At 39.2% G+C, this 21,889-nt stretch overlaps 1 protein-coding gene across 1 annotated transcript in view; it reads left to right on the top strand.

The window, feature by feature from the left end:
• GALNT8 (polypeptide N-acetylgalactosaminyltransferase 8) overlaps positions 1-21,889 on the top strand; it is a 65,797-nt gene that overhangs the window by 36,263 nt on the left and 7,645 nt on the right. The window contains exons 7-10 of the mRNA XM_019718612.2: positions 2,647-2,832; positions 10,953-11,090; positions 11,652-11,747; positions 12,753-12,920. Coding sequence (XP_019574171.2) covers positions 2,647-2,832; positions 10,953-11,090; positions 11,652-11,747; positions 12,753-12,920 — 588 coding nt within the window. The remainder of the gene's footprint in view (positions 1-2,646; positions 2,833-10,952; positions 11,091-11,651; positions 11,748-12,752; positions 12,921-21,889) is intronic.

Here is a 21,889-nt window from a genome sequence, read left to right on the forward strand (position 1 = left end):
AGTTATGACCCAAAGTCATTCTTACCACTTCTGAGTTCTTTGTTCTTTTCTCTGCTCTTCCTTTCTGCATCTAGGCTGCTTCTTTGTTTCCATTCCTCTGTCCCATGTCAGACTCTGCCATTATATTTTTTACAAGAAGTCCTCTTTTCTTTTAAATTTTGCTGGAAAAGTAGGGAGTGTCAGGGAAGAGTCATTCTTACGCTTTTCTTGGATAAAACAGTTTACCCATATCTAGGTTCCTTGGTTTATGTATGTAGCCATTTGGCTTTTCAAACCTGTAAAAACCGTTTAGGAGCTTTTTCCAATAACAGATCTTGGAGGATATCAGAGCTACATGGAGTGTTTTATTCTGACATCTAGAGGCCACAGCAGTGATGATGTATATGGGTGTGCATAAATGGAGATGGAGTGATGGGGCTGATGGACGACAAAGGAAAACCAGTGTTTGTCAAGCAGCTTGGATATTCCTGGCACTTAACAGATGAGCTTAACAGATGAACTACCTGGATTCATAATCTAGTTCTGCCATTTACTAGCTGGCAGACATGGGCAAGCTACTTAAGTGGGGATAATAATAATACTTATATAGTGAGGCTTAAATTCATGAAAAATATTAGGATAGTATGTGGCACAAAGTAAACCATTGCTATTATAAGCAAAGTTTCATATCTCTGTGTGTGTGTGTGGAGAGAGAGAGAGAGAAAACGGGGGAAAGGAGTGGATGTAGGGGTGTTTGGCAAATGGGAATAAATTGAGAGAGTAAAATTTGAAAAGTATTGATCAAGGATAATAGTTAACATTACTTCATAAATGACAATTCTGACTTTTCTCTTTTCACTTGAATTTAAGGTTTCTTGTGCCAACAGTTAATTTTTCTCTCATAAGTTCCTATGATTTGGAAAGTTCCTTCCACTAGAAAAGTTGAAGTAAAGTTGTATTTGAATTTTTGGTTTATATTTTTAAATGTTTGTCTGTAAAAAATAAAATCTGGAAATAAATTAGCTGTAAACTCCACATAGTTCTGGAAACTAATGAGGAGCAATGGAGGAGGATAACAGAAGAAAAGATGTGCTTCTAGTTAATAATCGTTGACACTGCTGTTCCCTGAGTACTTGTTATGTCATTTAGTCCACCTGACAACCCAGCAGATGGGAATGTGCTTTTGTGATGAGCCACGTGAGGCTCACTGACGGGGAGTGTTTTGCCCCTAGTTGTCAGGTGTGCAGTTATAGATTTGAACACAGGTAAGTCTGACTTCAAAGACTGGCTTTCCTCCCCCCCCCCCCGCCCCATTCCACTATTCTGGGTTGTAGAGGAGGCAAGGGAAAGAAATCTGTGGGTTCAGAAGTGGAGGAAGGGATGGAAAAAAAGAGTCAGATAAGGGGACTGGCCTCTTAGGTGGTTGGTTAATGGAACCTGCGGGACTTAATTTGCTCACTGCTGTCTGAGGGCTTCCAACAGGCATGAGTGCATCAGGTGGCTAACCACTGCTATGCAGGCTGCTTACCTCCCAGAAACTAACTCACTTGGGCAACCATGAAGAGAAGACACTGGAGCCATTGTATCAATCTCAGCATTAGATAGCTCTATCACCTACTGGGAGGAAGATCATATTTTTAAGCCAAATATTAGAATGTGTGGTGTGACGAACATGTTTGTACCCATCAGGATGACAAGGAAAAATATTTATAATTATCTCGTAAGTCATGATACCGCTTGGTAAAGAATTACCTGTATTAGTTATCTATTGCTGTGTAACACCATTATCTCAAATTTAGTGGCTTAAAGCAGGACACATTTATTACTTCCCAGTTAATGTGGTTCTGGAGTTCATGCCTGGCTTAGCTGAGTCTTCTGCAAGGTTGCAGTCAAGGTGTTGGTCAGGGCTGGGATCTCATCTAACATTGACTGTTGAAGGATCTGCTTCTAAGCTCATGTTGTTGGCAGCAGTCAGTCCCTTGGAGTCTTCCAGACTGAGGAGGTATTTGGGATTTATCAGTTGGCAGCCACCCTTCATTTCTTGCATTCTCCATAGGCTCACAGCATGGTGGCTTTCTTCTTCAAAGTCGGCGAGAGAGTGCATCTTCTAGGAGGATGCACACTACAGTCTTATCTAATGCAATCACACATGTAACTGTGTACATACTGTCACCTGTGCCATATTCTATTTGTTAGAAGATCACAAGACCACACTCAAGGGGAAGGGAGTAGGGAAGTGGTGAGAAGATCAGGAGGCCGGGATCATGGGGACCACCTGAGAGTCTGTCCACACGTTGTCTTATACCTGGCACGCAGGACGGAGAGGGATCATGGGAAGCTAAGTCCAGCGGGATTGGCTCAGGGCGAGGCATTTCTCAGGACTTTGGCACTTTCCTTAGGGATAAATGAGCAGGGGCAGCAGGAAAATTTCCTGAAGGTAAGATTTCTGGAGCTGTCTGAACCACAGGAGAGAAGTTTGGTAGACTTCAAAGGAAGCTTGTTTTAGATAAACAGGGTGGAAGGCGATGCAGGAGTGGGAGTGGAAGGACTGAAATTACATTCTTTTAAAAATGGTTGCAAAATGTAGTCTCTGTGTGTCAACAAGCTGTGTTACTTGTCGGCCATGGCCCAGCGTGCTCAGATGGTTTTTTTTCCCTTCTCTTTCAGGTGTGGCAGTGTGGAGGGAGAATTGAGGTCTTGCCCTGCTCCAGGATTGCTCACCTAGAGAGACACCACAAGCCCTATGCTTTGGATCTGGCACCTGCCTTGAAGCGCAATGCTCTGAGGGTGGCTGAAATCTGGATGGATGAGTACAAAGACATGGTCTACTTTGTCTGGAACATACCTCTCCAGGTTCGTCATGGAATTGAACAGAAGCAGAGAAGCACAAAGGAGGAGCTGGTGGTGGTAGTGGTGGGAAATGGGAAAGAATAGAGCAAAGATGCCATCCCAGCCCTAAAGAATAAGGGTAAAGTCCCAATGGTGTGACGATGATGACACTTAACATGTAGGAATACCATGTTCCAGGCACTCATTAATTATCACAACATACCTATGGGGTAGGTTTTATTTAAAATTTGTTTTTGCAATTACAGTTGACATTCAATATTATATTAGTTTCAGGTGTACAGCATAGTGGTTAGACTTTTATATAATTTACAAAGTAATCCATGTGATAAATCTAGTGCCCACTTGGCACCATACATAGTTATTACAATATTATTAACTATATTCCCTATGCTGTACTTTACATCCTTGAGACTATTTTGTAACTGCCAACTTGCACATTTTAATCCCTTCACCTTTTTCGCCCAGTCCCCAAGCCCCCCTTCTATCTGGCAACCATCACTTTGTTCTCTGTATCTATGAATTTGTTTCTGTTTTGTTTGTTCATTTATTTTGTTTTTAGATTCCACGTGTAAGTGAGATCATATGGTATTTGTCTTTCTCTTCCTGACTTATCTCACTTAGCATAATACCCTCTAGTCACAAATGGTAAGATTTCATTCTTTTTATGGCCAAGTAATATTTCAGTGTATAAATGTACCACTTCTTCTTTATCCAGTCATCTATCAGTGGGCACTTGATTGCTTCCATATCTTGGCTATTGTAAATAGTGCTGCAATGAACATAGGGGTGCATACATCATTTTGAATTAGTGTTTTGTATTTCTTCAGATAAATACCCAGAGTCAAATTTCTGGGTCATAAGACAGTTCAATTTTTAATATTTTGAGGAACCTCTGTACAGTTTTCCATAGTGGCTACACCAATCTGCAATCCCACCAAAAATGCACGAGGGTTCCCTTTTCTCCACATCCACACCAACACTTGTTTTTTTATTTATTGATGATAGCCATTCTGACAGGTCTGAGGTGATACTTCATTGTGGTTTTAATTTGCATTTCTCTATTATTGACATTGAGCATCTTTTCATATATCTATTGGCCATCTGTATATACTCTTTAAAGAAATATTTATTTAGGTCATCTGTTCATTTTTTTAATCAGATTTTTTTTGGTGTTAAATTGTATGAATTCCTTATATTTTTTTGGATATTAACTCCTTATCAAATATATCATTGGTGAATATCTTCTCCTAATCAGTAGGTTGTCTTTTCATTTTGTTGATGGTTTCCTTTGTGGTATAAAACGTTTTTAGTTTGATGTAGTCCCACTTTTTTATGTTTTCTTTTGTTTCCCTTGCCTGAAGAGATATATCAACAAAAAATATTACTAAGAGTCATGTCAGAGAGTTTACTGCCTGTTTCTTGTAGGAATTTTGTGGCTTCTGGTCTTAATATTTAAGTCTTTAATCCATCTTGAGTTTCTTCTTATATATGGTGTAAGAAAGTGGTCCAGTTTCATTTTTTTTTTTTTTGCATGTATCTGTCCAGTTTTCACACCATTTATTGAATAGACTCTTTTTATCCCATTGTATATTCTTGCCTCCTTTGGCATAGATTAATTGCCCATATTGGCATGGGTTTATTTTTGAGCTCTATGCTGTTCTATTGATCTATGTGTTTGTTTTGATACTAGCACCATGCTGTTTTAAATACTATAGCCTTGCAGTATAGTTTGATATCAGATAGTGTGATACCTCTAACTTTGTTCTCCTTTCTCAAGATTGCTTTGGCTATTCGTGGTCTTTTGTGGTTCCATGTAGATGTTAGGATTATTTGTTTTAGTTCTGTAAAGAATGCCTTTGGTATTTTGGTAGAGATTATATTGAATCTATATATTACTTTGGGTAGTATATTTCCATTTATTTGTGTCTTCTTCAATTTCTTTTTTCAATGTCATAACTTTCTGATACAGGTCTTTTACATTCTTGGTTAAATTTATTCCTAGACATTTGATTTTTTTTTGGATGCAATTGTAAATGGAATTGTTTTCTTAATTTCTTGTTCTGATAGTTTGTTATGGTGTATTTAAAAATGCAACCAATTTCTGAATATTAATTTTGTCCTGCTACTTTACTGAATTCATTTATCAGTTCTAACAGTTTTTTGGTGGAATATATATATATATATATATATATATATATATATATATATATTCATGCTCTCTCTATATATATAGAGTATATATATTCCACCAAAAAACTGTTGGAATATATATATATATATATATATATATATATGACTGTCATCTACAAATAATGCAGTTTTACTTTTCCTTTCCCATTTGGTTACCTTATTTTTTTTCTTGTCTGATTGCTGAGGCTAGGACTTCCAATACTATGTTGAATAAAAGTGATAAAAGTGAACATCCTTGTCTTGTTCCTGATCTTAAGGAAAATGCTTTTAGCTTTTCCCCATTGAGTATGATGTTAATTGTGGGTTTGTCACATATGGCCTTTATTATGTTGAAGTATGTTCCCTTTATTTCTACTTTGCTGAGAGTTTTTATAATTGGATGCTGGGTTTTGTCAAATGCTTTTTCTACATCTATTGATATGAGCACATGATTTTTATCCTTAATTTTGTTTATGTGGTATATCACGTTAATTGATTTATGGATATTGAATCAATTTTGCATCCTAGGAATAAATCCCACTTGATCATTTTGATGTATTTCTGAATTCAATTTGTTATTGTTTTGTTGAAGATTTTTGCATCTGTGTTCATTAGGGATATTGCCCTATAATATTCTTTTTTTGTAGTTTAATAATACTAGCCTCATAAAATGAGCTTGGGAGTCTTCCCTCCTCTTCAATTTTTTGGGGAATACTTTGAGAAGAATAGATGTTAACTTTTTTTTTGAATATTTGGTAAAATTCACTTATGAAGCCACCTAGTTCAGAATTTTGTTTTTTGGGAGATTTTTGATTACTGATTTGATTTTATTAGTAGTTATCAGTCTGTTCAAATTTTCTGTTTCTTCTTGATTCAGTCTTAGAAGATTGTATGTTTCTAGGAATTGATCCATTTCTTCCAGGTTGTCCAATGTGTTGACATATAATTATTTAAATTATTTATAGCATTTTCTTATAATTGTTTGTATCTCTGTGGTGTCAGTTGTCATTTCTAATTTTTCATTTCTAATTTTATTTATTTGGATCCTCTCTCTCTCTCTCTCTCTCTCTCTCTCTCTTCCTTGATGTGTCTGTTTAAAGGTTCATCTTTTTTTTTTTTTATCTTTTCGATGAAGTAGCTCTTGGTTTCATTGGTCTTTTGTGTTTATTTTTTAGACTATTATTTATTTCCGATCTGATCTTTATTATTTCCTTCTTTATACTCACTTTGGGCTTTGTTTGTCTTTCTTTTTCTAGTTTCTTCTATTGTAAGGTTAGATTGCTTGAGATTTTTTTTAGTTTCTTGAGGCAGGCCTGTATTGCTATGAATTTCTCTTTTAGAACTGCTTTCACTGTGTCCTCTAGATTTGGGGTTGTTTTGTTTTCATTTTCATTTGTCTCATTTATCTTTTGATTTCTTCCTTGATCTGTTGTTAACCCACTCATTGTTTGGTAGCATGTTATTTAGCCTCCATGTGTTTGTGTGTTTTTCAGTTTTCTTCTTGTAATTGATTTCTAGTTTAATACCATAATGCTTGGAGAAGATGCGTGATATGACTTCAGTCTTTTTAAATTTATTGAGATTTGTTTTGTGGCCTAACATGTGGCCTATCCTGAAAATGTTCCAAATAGAAACCAAATGGAAAGAATGCATATGCTGCTGCTTTACGATGAAATTCAATTAAGTTCATCTGGTCTAAAGTACTACTTAAGGCCGATATTTACTTGTTGATTTTCTGTCTGGATGACCTATCCATTGATGTCAATGGGGTCTTAACGTCCCTTACTATTATTGTATTGCTATTGACCTGTCCCTTTATATCTGTCAATATTTGCTTTATATATTTAGGTGCTCCTACATTGGGTGCATAAATGTTTACAAGGGTTATATCCTCTTATTGGACTGATCCCTTTATCATTATGAAAATGTCCTTCTTTGTCTCTTGTTATACCCTTTCTTTTAAAGTCTATTGGGACTGATATTTGCTATCCCAGCTTTTAAAAAAAATTTCCATTTGCATGAAATATCTTTTTCCACCCCTTTGTTTTCAGTCTGTGTGTATCTTTTAATCTGACGAGGGTCTTTTGTAGGCAGCATACGCATGGGTCTTATTTTCTTATCCATTCAGCCACCATATGTCTTTTGATTGGAGAATACATTCATTTACATTTAAAGTAATTATTAATAGTATGTGGTTACTCCTATTTTATTATTCATATTTTTTATCTTTTTTTCTTCTTTATCTTAAAGTAGTCCTTTTATCATTTTTTGTAACACTGGTTTTGTGGCCATGAACTTCTTTAGTTTTTTCTTGTATGGGAAGATCTTTAATTTCTCCTTTGATTCTAAATGATAGCCTTCTGGGTAGAGTAATATTGGTTATAGGTTCTTGCTTTATGTCACTTTGGTTGTTTGGTGCCTGCAGTATTTTTGTTGAGAAATCAGCTGACAGTCTTATGGGAGCTCCCTTGTAGGTAACTAACTGCTTTCCTTTTGCTGCTTTTTAAAATTCTCTCTTTTCTTTAAACTTTGGTGTTTTAATTATGATGTGTCTTGATGTAGGCCTCTTTGGGTTCATCTTGTTTGGGACTCCCTGTGCTTCCTCTACTTGTATGTCTATTTTCTTCACCAGGTTAGGGAAGTTTTCTGTCATTATTTCTTCAGATAGGTTTTCAGTCTCTTGCTCTCTTTTTTCTCCTTTTGGTACCCCTATAACGGGAATGTTGTTATGCTTGATTTTATCCCAGAGGTCCCTTAAACTATACTCATTTTTTTAAAGTTTTATTATTATTATTATTTTTTTAGCTTTGTTCTGGGGTGTTATTACATTACTTGAAACAGTTTGGTCTTTTTTTTTTTTTTAAAGACTTTATTGGGGAAGGGGGACAGGACTTTATTGGGGGAACACTGTGTATTTCCAGGACTTCTTTTCCATGTTGTTGTCCTTTCAATCTTAGTTGTGGAGGGTGCCATTCAGCTTCAAGCTGTTGTCCTTGCAGTCTTAGTTGTGGGGGGCACAGCTCAGCTCCAGGTCCAGTTGCCATTGCTAGTTGCAGGGGGCGCAGCCCACCATCCCTTGTGGAAGTCAAACCAGCAACCTTGTGGTTGAGAGGACACGCTCCAACCAACTGAACCATCCAGGAGCTCAGCAGCAGCTCAGCTCAAGGTGCCGTGTTCAATCTTAGTTGCAGGGGGTGGAGCCCACCATCCCTTGTGGGACTCGAGGAATTGAACTGGCAACCTTGTGATTGAGAGCCCACTGGCCCATGTGGGAATTGAACCGGCAGCCTTTGGAGTTAGGAGCATGGAGCTCTAACCGCCTGAGCCACCGGGCCAGCCCCCTATCCTCATTTTTTTTTTAAATTATTTTTTCTTTTTGCTGTCCCAGTTGAGTGTTTTCTGGTACTTTGTTTTACAAATAACTGACTTGGTCCTCTAATCTGTTGATTCCCTCTAATGTATTCTTCATTTCAGTTATTGTATTCTTCATTTCTAGTGGTTCTTTTTCTATGATTTCCATCTCTTTGTGTAAGTTCTCACTGAGTCCATCTGTTCTTCTCCTAAGTTCATTGAGCATCCATATAACCAGTGTTTTTAATTCTGTATCTGGTAAATTGCTTTCCTCCATTTTGTTTAGGTCTTTTTCTGTTGTTTTATCCTGTTCTTTCTTTTGTCTCTTCATTTGGCTGTCTTCCTGTGTTCATTTCTGTGTATTAGGTAGATCTGTTACATCTCCCAGTGTTAGCAGGGTGGCCTAATGTAGTAGATGTCCTGTGGAGCCCAGTGGCACAGTCTTTCTGGTCACTTGAGCTACGGGATGCAGGTGTGTCCCTTGTCCTGGCTGTACATGCCCCTCTGTTGTAGTTGAGCCCTGATTATTGTTGGAACATACATGGTTGGGATTGACCCTCAGGCTGATTGGCTATAAGGGCTGGCTGTGACTACAGTGGCTGAGCTGTTGTGTTTGGGCTCACCCCACAGAGTGAGATTTGCTTTAGCAGGGCTCTGGTGCCTGCCAAATCCACTCTTTTGGTGTGTTGTTTATGGAGATAATTGGATGGTTCTCTGGTATGGTCTGAAACCAGCACTGGATATGTTAGTTCTGGAGCCTCTTGCGAGGGGCTCTGGTATAGGCCACGGTTTATTGCGGTGTGTGCCTGGCCTAAGGCCACCTGATAGTAGCTACAAAGTGACCTGCATTTTGTAGCTGCCTCCTGTGGGCTTGGAGGTGCCTGTGAGCAGCTATGCTGTGAACCAAGGCTGGCTGCCACAGCTGCCAGGCTAAGGGCCTCTTAGAAAGAGGTACAGGGCATGCTGAGAACAATCACTAACTGTTAGGGGGTTTTGTACTTTTAAGAAATTTTAGGAAATTCTTAAACAGGGGCCAAAGCCAGCCACTAGTGAAGACTAGCTGCTGAAAGAGGTTCACATTCCTGTATGAGTTGGGTAAGCCTGGGTCTAAGGGAATCACCAGGGAGAGGTGAGCAGTGTTAGCCAGGTCAATGGAGACACAGATGTGGCACCCAACTGCACCTGCAGGTTGTGTGAGGAGATAGCTCCACAAAGAGACTTCCATTTGTGCCTGCCAGCTGTGTGTGGGGAAACCTCAACAAAGGAACAATGGCACCTGCCAACTCTTCTGTATGGAGAGGAATGCCCCTCTAGCCCTTGCCCTGAAGCTAGTTAACTCGTTCCTTCCTGTATGACTCTGGTGCTTTTTGAGCTACTGTCCCTTTGCTGGTGTTTAGGTGAGTGTTTGTGAGCAAGTGAGTCTGTTCTCAGGCCTTTTAAGAGGACTGGCTCTATAGCATCTCTCCATCTCACCTGGTGGATTCCCTGCTGATTTTCACAGCCAGATGTTGTGGAGACTCCTCTTCTCAGGACTGGCACTCAAGGCTGGGAAGTCCAGTGTGGGGCTGGGACCCCTTGCTCCTCAGGAGGGATCTTCTAAGAAGAGATATATCTCCGAATTCTTAACCACCACATGTGGGTGTGGCAACATCCCATTTGGTGTCTGCCCCTCCTACCAGTCTTGATATGGCTTCTTCTTTATAGCCTTTGTTATAGGAGTTCTGCTCAGCTAGTCTTCAGATGGTTCTCAAGTTTTTCTATAATTTAGTTGTAATTTTGATGTGGTTGTGGGAGGAGGTGAGCACAGCATTTATCTTGGCTACTTTTTATTTTTATTATTCAAGTTTACAGATGGAGAAACTGAAGCACAGAGAGTTGAAAGAAACTTGTTTAAAGTAATAAGATAGCAAGTGAAAGACATAAGACTCAAGCTTAGTAATCTTCTAGATTCCATGTTCTTCATCCATCATTTATACTGGTAGAAACCTTGTGAGGCAGAGTTGGAACCAGAAATTCAGTGTCTTAAGAGGACGTTAACATGGCAGGTGGGATGTGGGGTGATGGGAGAGGGGACTGTGATCCTTTTGGACACGTGTGAATGAGGATGACTTTCTTGGCTCAGGGCACATCATTTGTCCTTGCCACCTGAAGTCAACACGATTTGCAGTCCTCTTTTTTCTGAGCTGTGGATCTTGGCTCAAGCATCCTTTCACTTTGATTGCCCACAGATATAATTTTTAGAAAATGTCCCTTAACTTCCAAATCTTGCTGCCAGAATATTCCTTTTGAAAGCCTTTTCTGCTATCATGAGGAATATTTCAGGCCTTATTGAGGTAAATGTTACCTCAAACAGGAGCAGTCTGTGCCAGGTTGCTAAAGATGAAAAATAAACCTGAATGACCCCACTGCATAGGCCTCGCAGGTACCTTTGAAACTAGCAGAGATTCCTAGGTTTCAAGGTTTTTCCACTTTTCCTGGAAAACTACAAATTTCAAGGTTACCTTACAGGGCATCATAAAAATACCCAGTTCCCTCAGGTGTCACCCATACCCTTTGGTGGACTCAAGGATATTACACAGAAACATTCCATGTTTCATTTACAGAACTCTGGAATCGATTATGGAGACATTTCTTCCAGAATAGCACTCCGGGAGAAACTGAAATGTAAAAGTTTTGACTGGTATCTGAAAAATGTTTATCCAGCATTGAAGCCAACCCACAACATTGTGGCCTATGGAACAGTACGTATTATGAAATAGAATTTCAGATTTAAAATGTTCGACTGTAAAAGACAATGAAACCTGAATTGCATGACTGCCAGAAAAGCGTTTCCAAAACCCTTCCTGTCCAAGATTCCTTTTCTACCCCCACCTCTTTCCTCAGCTTTTTGCCCTTGGACCCTCTTGGTTTCCTTTCATCTCTTACTCCCCAGTCCCTATCTCTTTTCCTGCTCTCTGCCTCTGGTTCCTTATTTTGCAAACTGCAGCCCTTGCTCTGACCTTCCTGATTTCTCAGCCAACCAGATGTTTGGCCTTGCCCACATGAACACGGGCATAGGTGCCCTTCTCTATATGTGCTGCGATGGTCCAAGTGGGTAGGTGATCCCAGGAAGTGGGAAATGCCTCACTTCAGCATTTGTCTGGTGCTTAGAAAATGGCTGCCAGGATCCCAAACTGCTGCTCCCTTTTGGCTGGTAATTTCCGGCATCCTTGGAGTACTGGGGAAAATGCAGGGCTTGGGGAGGTTTGAGGGCCCTCTTTCTCTGCCTCTTTCCGAGAATGTTATGTGTTTTGACCTTTCAGATTAAAAACTCACTGGATCAAAACATCTGCCTGGATCAGGGACCCATTCCAGGCAATACCCCCATCATGCATTCCTGTCATATATACAGTCCACAGGTATTTTCACAATCTTCTTTACCCCGACAGGGTAAGTCTGTTGAGGCTCAGCCCCTAGCAACCTTTGTCAGATTTAGATTCAGTGTTAGGTGATGGGAAAGCTGGAGCTGAGCATCCTGGACAATGAGTAATGATGAAACCCAAACCTGTACTTATAATTAAGCACTTCCAAGTTCATTCGGAAAGTCATGGCAAGATAGTTCCATTTCAGATACAGGGAGGCTAGATAGAAAGGCTCTGTTCTGCTGCATTCATTCTTCATGGTAATATTCTCATTGACAATAACCTTCAATCCCTTTTTCCCCTCCTCCCACTGCCTCCACCCATCCTCCCAGTACTTCTTGTATGCCCTGGAAGGTGGACAGCTGGAGCTACTGGTGGCTTCTTCTGTAGAGAAGGAAACAGCTAGAGAAGAGAGGCGCTGAATGAAGTCCCTCCCTGGGATAGAAGAGATATGGCACCAAGTGGAAGGTGTAGCCAGGGGACTTTCTTTCCTTGACAGTACTCACATCTATCGTGTTACTTTGCATGTTGCACTTATAGGAACATTTGAGAGATGCAAGATAGCATTTCCACTGCACAAATGCAAAAACAGCTTACTTGCCCAAGCTCACTGAGCAAAGCAGTGTCAGATTGAGAAATTGACAGGTTTCCTGACAACAAGCTCATAGCTGAGGCTTACAGTGACACCTTACAAAGTTCAGTTGTGTTTTTTCTTTTTCAAAGATAAGTTCCCTCATCCCTGCAAGCTATGATTCTATTGGGCTCCCTGTATGAAAGTAAGCAGGCTAGTGCTACCTCCTTATGCCTCGTCTTCTTTCTGGAATCAACTGGGGTGGGGTGGGGAGAAAGAAGGAGAAGGCACTTCTTGTTACCCAGGAAAGTTCAATGCTCCCTGTGGTGACCGAGTGTCTAGGGCACCCGAGAGCAGTCTTCATGCCCTCTATAGAGTTAAGGGCCTCTCCACGGACTGTGACCATGGCACATCCCTTTGCTCTCTTTTAGTATACCTACTACCACCTAACTGGGGAATTCTATGTGGGAGGACTGTTTTCAGAGAAAAACGTTGATGATCGCTGCCTGACAGACCCTGGCTCTGGGGAGAAGCCCACTTTAGAGCCATGTTCCAAGGCAGCCAAACACGGACTGCACATGCACTGGGATTTTAAACAGGTGAGTCACGTGCTTTTTAAAGGATAAATATATTCACATATAATCTGAGAGGTGCAGAGTTGATTTGATAGTGTTATAGAAAGATTTATTTTGTAGCAGTGTGCAGGGAAAACACTGGAAATGGAACTAGAGTGAAACACTGAGTCTGTTGACTAAGGTGGGGTGGCTAAGGGGAAGAAATATTGGAATTTGTTATAGGTTAACAGTTAAGAATTTGGGTTTAAATCCTAGTTCAGCCACCTTGAACAGTTTCATTACCCTTTCTGAGACTCAGTTTCCTCACCTATAAAATGGAGATGCTTTATAAGCCTGTTGGAAGGATTCAATGAGACAGTGCATATAAAGCATTTAGCATAGTGCCCAGCATATAGAAACTATTCAATAAATATCAGCGATTGTGATCAGTTTTATTATTAATGGTAATCAGAGTCTGGAGCACGGGGCTGAAATTTGACAGGAGTGATGCAAAAGCCCTGACTTTAACTTCAACATCCATTGACCAAGGCGAGAATCTGGCAGAATTCACGTGACATTGACGTGAGGGACTTGGCTGACCAGTCAATGTGGGAATCTACCATGTGATTGGGCTGCATTAAGCCACGTTGGCAGGAGTGTGATGGCCTGATGGAGGGAGGTAATGCTGTCTGTGAGCAGACTTCTGAGCATGTTCCTACTGTACTGGGTTCAGGAGTCATGTATTAAAAGACATGGACAATCTCACTCAAAGCTCATAACCCCTTTGAGAATCTGCTGCAAGCTATGGACTCTCCAGGAAAACATATACGTATATGCACCTATGTGCAAAGTTTTACTGACAATTTCAGAGGCATTTTGGATCCTAGATTAAATCTTTCTGAACCACGTAATACCAGTGAGGAGAAAGAGGAGACAGGAGTCCTGTCTCCCTGCTCAAAGCTCCAACTGAATGGACTACATGTAATTCTACAAAAGGCCATGCCACCTCCTACCTCTGTAGGCACTTCTGTAGGTATTGTTCCCCCTCCTCCACCTCTTTCAGGCCACGTGCAAAATGTTCTTCCAGCCTTATATATTGTCTTCTTCAAAAAGCCATCTGTGACTCCACAGGAATAGGATGGGTGATTCCTCTGTGTGTTCTCAGGGCCCCTCTCGTTGGCCTTGTCTCATTATCTTTTCTAATTACCTGCTCACTTGCTGCTTTTCATCACTAGACTGTGGGCTGGAAGAAAGGGCCTTGGTTTTCTTTGTTGTTTTCTCTCTGGCATCTAGCACAGTGCCTGGAGCATTGCAGGCACTCAAGAAATGGTTGCAGAGCAAATGAAAGATTGGCAGGCCTGGAGGTATTGGCTTGGAGAGGCGAATCTAGAGAAAACATGATGCTCTGTTCATAAGAAAGAGGAAGTAAACTTGTTCAGTGTCTTCAGGAGGGCAGAACTAAGACCAGTCACTGGAGATCAAGGAGTTTGATTTAGTATAAGGGGCAGGGGGAGGACTTTCTAACAGTCTAATGGCTTAAGCTGTTCTACAAAAAATGGATAGCCTGGCAAAGTGGTGAGCTCTCTGTCAATGGCAGTCACCAAGCAAAGCATATTTGAACATCTAGCAAATGTAGTGTAGTTAATTCGAGTTTTTGGCATCCTTAATGGTATCTTTTGTATGCTGAAAATACAATTACAGGTTTTACTTTTGTTTAAAAAAATTAATATTCAATTTATTAAAGTTATAAATTAATGAACTTTCATTATTCTTTAAACTTTTATGTTCAGCTTACAAATCTTATTTTATCTATAAATCTAGCAAGTTTTAACAATCACTTTTTTTATGGTCTAATCTGTATGACTTTTATTGCTTTTGCTTGTTGTATTATATTGGCTAGAATTTCTAGTACGACGTTGAATAAGAGTGGTGAGAGTGAACATTCTTGCCTTGTGCCCAAATGCAGGGGGAAAGCACTGAGTCTTTCACCAGTAAGTATAACATTAGCTGTAGATTTTTTGTAGATGCTCCTTATCAAATTGAAGTAATGTTCCTGTGTTTCTAACTTAAAAAAAATGTTTTATACTTAAGCAATTTATTTCCTTTAAAAAATAATTTTATTTTCAATTACAGTTGACATACAGTATTATATTAGTTTCAGATATACAACGTAGGGATTAGACATTTATATAACTTGTGAAGTGATCACCCCGATGAATCTAGAACCCATCTGACACCCTACATAGTTATTACAATATTATTGACTATATTCCTTCTGCTATACTTTACATCCCCATGACTATTTTGTAACTACCAATATGTACTTCTAAATTTCTTCCCCTTTTTTTCACCCACCCCCCAAAACCTCTCCCAGCTGGCAACCATCAAAATGTTGTCTGTATCTCTGACTTTGTTTCAGTCTTGTTTTTTCATTTGTTTTGTTCTTTAGATTCTGCATATAACTGAAATCATATGGCATTTGTCTCTCTCTGTCTGACTTACTCCATTCACTTCAATACCCTCTAAGTCCATCAATGTTGTTGCAGATTGCAAGATCTCATTCTTTTTTATGGCTGAGTGATATTCCATCGTATATATGTACCACCTCTTCTTTATCCATTCATCCATTGATGGACACCAAGTTACCTCCATATCTTGGCCATTGTAAATAATGCTTCAATGAACATATGGATGCACATGTCCCTTCAAAGTAGTATTTTGGGTTTCTTTGGATAAATAGCCAGAGATGGGATTACCGGGTCCTTTGTCTCTTGTTATAGCTTTTCTTTTTTTAAAAAATTTTATTTTATTAAATTTATTGGGGTGACAATTGTTAGTAAAATTACATAGATTTCAGGTGTACAATTCTGTATTACATCATCTATAAATCCCATTGTGTGTTCATCACCCAGAGTCAGTTCTCCTTCCATCACCATATATTCGATCCCCCTTACCCTCATCTCCCACCCCCACCCCCACCCCCTTACCCTCTGGCAACCACTAAACTATTGTCTGTGTCTATGAGTTTCTGTTTCTCATTTGTTTGTCTTGTTCTTTTGTTGTTTTTGGTTTATATACCACATATCAGTGAAATCACATGGTTCTCTGCTTTTTCTGTCTGACTTATTTCGCTCAGCATTACTCTCTCAAGATCCATCCATGTTGTCACAAATGTTCCTATATCATCTTTTCTTACTTGAATAGTATTCCATTGTGTATATATACCACAACTTCTTTATCCATTCATCTATCGAAGGACATTTTGGTTGTTTCCATGTCTTGGCCACCGTAAACAAAGCTGCAATGAACATTGGAGCACACGTGTCTTTATCTCTAAATGTTTTCAGATTTTTGGGTAGATACCCAGGAGAGGGATTGCTGGGTCATATGGCAATTCTATTCGTAATTATTTGAGGAACCTCCACACTGCCTTCCATAACGGCTGCACCAGTCTGCATTCCCACCAACAGTGTATGAGGGTTCCTTTTTCTCCACAGCCTCTCCAACATTTGTTACTATTTGTCTTGTTGATGATAGCCATTCTGACTGGGGTGAGGTGATATCTCATTGTGGTTTTGATTTGCATTTCTCTGATGATTAGTGATGTTGAGCATTTTTTCATATGTCTATTTGCCATTTGTATGTCCTCTTTGGAGAAATGTCTCTTCAAGTCCTCTGCCCATTTTTCAATTGGGTTGTTTGTTTTTTTGTTGTTGAGTTGCATGAGTTCCTTGTATATTCTGGATATTAGGCCCTTATCGGAGGCACTGTTTGCAAAAATCTTCTCCCATTCAGTTGGTGGCCTCTTTATTTTGTCGATGGTTTCTTTTGCTGTGCAGAAGCTTTTAAGTTTCATATAGTCCCATTCGTTTATTTTAGCTTTTACTTCCATTGCCTTTGGAGTCAAGTTCATAAAATGCTCTTTGAACCCAAGGTCCATAAGTTTAGTACCTATGTTTTCTTCTATGCAGTTTATTGTGTCAGGTCTTATGCTTAAGTCTTTGATCCATTTTGAATTAACTTTGGTACATGGTGACAAATAGCAGTCCAGTTTCATTCTTTTGCACGTGGTTATCTAATTCTCCCAGCACCATTTATTGAAGAGGCTGTCTTTGCTCCATTGTATGTTTTTAGCTTCTTTGTCAAAAATTATCTGTCCATATTTATGTGGTTTTATTTCTGGGTTCTCAATTCTATTCCATTGGTCTATGTGTCTGTTTTTCTGCCAATACCATGCTGTTTTGATTATTATAGCCCTGTAGTACAAGCCAAAGTCAGGAAGTGTGATACCTCCATTATTGTTCTTTTTTCTTAAGATTGCTTTGGCTATTCGGGGTCTTTTGTGGTTCCAAACAAATCTGATGATTTTTTGTTCTATTTCTTTAAAAATGCCATTGGGATTTTGATGGGGATTGCATTGAATCTGTATATTGCTTTGGGTAATATGGCCATTTTAACTATGTTGATTCTTCCAATCCATGAGCACGGAATGTCTTTCCATTTCTTTGTGTCTTCTTCAATTTCTTTCAAAAATGTCTTATAGTTTTCAGCATATAGGTCTTTCACATCCTTGGTTAAGTTTATTCCTAGGTATTTTATTCTTTTTGCTGCAATTGCAAAAGGAATTGTTTTTTGTATTTCTTTTTCTGAGATTTCATTGTTAGTATATAGGAAGGCAATGGAGTTTTGTGCGTTGATTTTGTAGCCAGCAACTTTACTGTATTCGTTGATTGTTTCTAATAGCTTTTTGGTGAAGTAGCTTTTCATTTAAAGTCTATTTTGTCTGGTATAAGTATTGCTACATCAGTTTTTTTTTTTGTTGTTTTTTTTTAATTTCCATTTGCAAGAAACATCTTTTTTTATCCCTTTACTTTCAGTCTCTGTGTGCCTTTTGATATGAAGTGAATCTCTTCTAGGCAGCATTTGTAAAGGTCTTGTTAGCTTATCCATTCAGTCACACTATCTTTTAATTAGAGCATTTAATCCATTTACATTTAAAGTAATTGTTTATAGATATGTAGTTACTGCCATTTTATTATTCATATTTTTAAATCTTTTTTTCCCTGTCTTTTTCTTAAAGAAATCCCTCTAATACTGGTTTGGTGGTGATGAACTCCTTTAGCTTTTTCTTGTCTGGGAAGCTCTTTATGTTTACTTTGATTCTAAATGACAGCTTTGCTGGATATAGTAATCTTGGTTTTAGGTCCTTGCTTTTCATCACTGAATATTTTGTGCCCATCCCTTCTGGCCTGTGAAGTTCCTGTTGAGAAATCAGCTGACAGTCTTATTGGAGCTCCATTGTAGGTAACTAACTGCTTCTCTCTTGCTGCTTTTAAGATTCTCTCTTTGTCTTTAACCTTTGCCATTTTAATTATGATGTGTCTTGGTGTGGGCCTGTTTGGGTTCATCTTGTTTGGGACTCTCTGTACTTCCTGTACTTGTTATGTCTATTTCCTTCTCCATGTTAGGGACGTTTTCTGTCATTATTTCTTCAGATAGGTTTTCAATCCTTTGCTCTCTCTTTTCTCCTTCTGGTACCCCTATGATGTGAATGTTGTTATGCTTGATGTTGTCCCAGAGGTCCCTTCAATTATCCTCATTTTTATTTGGATTCTTTCTTCTTCTTCTTTTTCTTTTTCTTTTTTACTGTACTGTTTGGGTGTTTTCTGTTACATTGTCTTCCAAATCAGTGATTTGATTCTCTGCTTCATCTTATCTACTGTTGATTCCCTCTAATACATTCTTTATTTCAGTTATTGCATTCTTCATTTCTGTGTGATTCTCTTATGTTTTTCTACCTCCATTTTTATGTTCCCTGTCTCTTTGTTGAAGTTCTCCCTGAGATCACTGAGCATCCTTATAACCAGTGGGTTGAACTCTACATCTGGTAGATTGCTTGTCTCCATTTTATTTAGTTCTTTTTCTGGAGCTTTGTTGTTCTTTCATTTGACATGTTTTATTTTCTTCCCATTTTGACTGCCTCCCGTGTTTGTTTCTATGTAGTATGTAGGGCTGCTATGTCTCCCAGTCTTAGTAGGGTGACTTTATGTAGTAGGTGTCATGTGGAGCCCAGTAGCACAGTCTTCCTGGTCCCCTGAGCTGGTTGCTGCAGGTATGTCCCCTGGGTTGGTTGTGTGTGTCCTCCTGTTGTAGTTGAGCCTTGGTTGCTATTGGCACTCCAGTGGGAGGGATTGACCCTCTTGCTGATTTGTTGTGAGGATTGGCCATGACTACAGTGGAGAAACTGTTGTGCAGGGGCTGACCTGGAGTAGCATTTACTTTAGCAGGGCTCTGGTGCCTGCCCAGTTTGTCCGTTGGGTGTATCATCTACAGAGGCAGCCAGGTGGTGCTCTGGCTTTGTTGCAAGCTGGCCACAGGGCATGTCAGCTCCAGAAATTTCTGGGAAGGACCCCAGGGCAGGTCAAATTCAGCCTCAAGCCTATGCCCTGCCCAGAGCCAGCTGGCATGAGCCCCAAAGCAATCTGCAGATGGTAGCCACCCGTGCTGGGCTTGGAGATGCCTCAAGAGGCCAAGCCATGAACAGAGGCTGGCTGCTGCTAGGGCCAGGCGTGGGGCTGCTCAGCCAGAGGTACAGGTCATGCCAAGGCCAGATGCAACTTGTTTGGTGTTCTTGAACCTTTGAGCGATTTTAAGAGAGTTCACAGCATGAGCCAAGACAGGCCATTTGTATGGAAAAAAACACTGGAAGCAGCTTGGGCTGGCCCATTAGTTGGGTGGGCAGGGTCTCAGGGAATCACCAGGGTGGAGCAAATAGTGTTATCCAGGTTGATGGAGACTCAAATATAGTAGCCACCTGCATCTGCATGCTGGGAGGGGGAGGACCCAACAAAGAAATAATGGCTTCTCCCAGCACTTCTGTCTGGTAGAAAGCTGCCCTTCCAGCCTTCACTCTGAAGACAGATGACTCAGTTCCTCCTTGTATGTCCCTATTGCCTTTTGAGTTGCTGCCCCAGTGCTGGAGCTCAGAGCAAGTGAATCCATCAGAGAGTAAGTCTGTGCATGGGCCCTTTAAGAGGAACGCCTGGGACTCCAGCTGCCTTCCATTTCAGTTAGACACAATCTCTGCTGGTTTTCACAGCCAGAATTCTCTTCCTGGCACTGGAGCCCTTGGCTGGGGAGCCTGGTGTGGGGCTGGGACCCCTTGCACCTCTAGAGGGAACTCCACAGCCATGATATTTCTTCCGAGTTTTAACCGCCACATGTAAGAATGGGAACCAGCCTGTTCTACATCTCTGCCCCTCCTACCAGTCTTGAGGTGGCCTCTTCTGTATGTCCTTAGTTGTAGGACTTTTGCCCAGCTTCAGGAGATTCACAATGATGGTTATTATGTAGTTTAGTTGTAATTTTGATGTTGTGAGAGGAGACAAGCACAGCATTTACCCATTTTGCCATCTTGACCAGACATCTCTAAGCAAACTTTTTATGACAGTATATACTGAAATCTAGTTGGAGGAGGTCATGAAGAGGATATGCGTGAAGATTGTCTGGGAGCTGAACTCTGGCTTTTGAAAAATCCAGGATATCCTGGGACCTGGGCTATCATGAGCAAATTTTTTTTTTTTTCTTATCGTGAATGTGAATTGGGTTTTGTCAAATGCTTTTTCTGTGCCAATTTATGTAATCATGTTTTTTCTTCTTCAGCTTGTTGATATGATGATTACACTGGTCAAATTTCAAATGTTGAACAGCCTTGCATACCAAGAATAAGTCACACTTAGTCATGGTGTGCTGGTATATTTTGTTAAAGATGTTTGTGTCTAAGTTCATTAGAGAACGGTCTGCAGCTCTCTTTTTTTTTTCCCTTTTGTACTGTCTTTGGTTTTAATACTGGCTTTTAAAATGAGTTGGGAAGTGTTTCCTCTTCCTGTTGATAAAATTTATCTTTTTGACAAAAAATTGCAGAATAGATTAATTTCTGGGAGAGGCATTGTCTGGAAGAGGTTTTCTGGAAAAGAATGACTTAAATTGGTGTTACTCCTTCTTTAAATGTTTAGTATACTTTTTCAGTAAAACCATACTAAAAAAAAAACCAAACAAAACAAAAACAAAAACAAACAAACAAAAAAAACCATACGGGTCTTGAGAATTCTTTTCAGGAGTTTTAAAATTATGAATTCAAAAAAAAAAATTAATGGTATACAGCTATGCAGATTATTTGTTTTGAGTTTTTATGATTATTTATACTTGTTTTGGTGGTTTATGATTTTTGAGGAATTGACTCCTTTCTTTAAGTTTATGAGTATAGAGTTATTTGTAATATTTCTTTATTTATATTGAAATATAATCAACATATAACATTATATTAGTTTCAGGTATACAACACAGTATCCATAATTTATTATGTACTGCAAAATGATCACCACAGTAACGGGTTTAGTTAGAACCCATCACCACATATGCTTAACAAAAATTTTTTTTCTTATGATGAGAACTTTAAGATCTATTCTCTTAGCAACTTTAAAAGGGATTTTACATAGTAAATTCTCTTAAGCATTACACACTGTATTTATAAATTTAATACGTTAAATTTCTCTTTTTAAGAATTTCAATTATCTAATTTTAAATGGAATGATTTTTAAGTTTTCTTAAATGGTCAAAAGCATTTGCAATCCAGTAATATTTCAACATAAAATAACAGATTTAATTATTAAATTACACATTTTTAAATTGGTATTTCAAGATTAATCAGTACGACAATTTTTCTTAAACATAACAAGCACTTAAAAATAGTAATACACATAGAATCTTTAACAAATACTATGTGTTTGATTCTCTTAATATCTATACTTCATTCTAAATCTCCTGGAAATTAAAGATATTACATACACTGAAGAAACAATTACGACATCCTAAACACTTTGAAGGTTGCCTTTCCAACAGAATTTGGAAGATCGCTTTCTCAGGTGGCTGAAGTTGCTGATAGAAGACAGATGGTGTCTGGGTGAGACCTGGAGCTGCAGTATATCCAGGGGGATTCTGGCTACCACTCTTAT

Source organism: Rhinolophus sinicus, linkage group LG02, assembly GCF_036562045.2.
Source record: "Rhinolophus sinicus isolate RSC01 linkage group LG02, ASM3656204v1, whole genome shotgun sequence".
In the NCBI taxonomy this organism is placed as follows: Eukaryota; Metazoa; Chordata; class Mammalia; order Chiroptera; family Rhinolophidae; genus Rhinolophus; species Rhinolophus sinicus.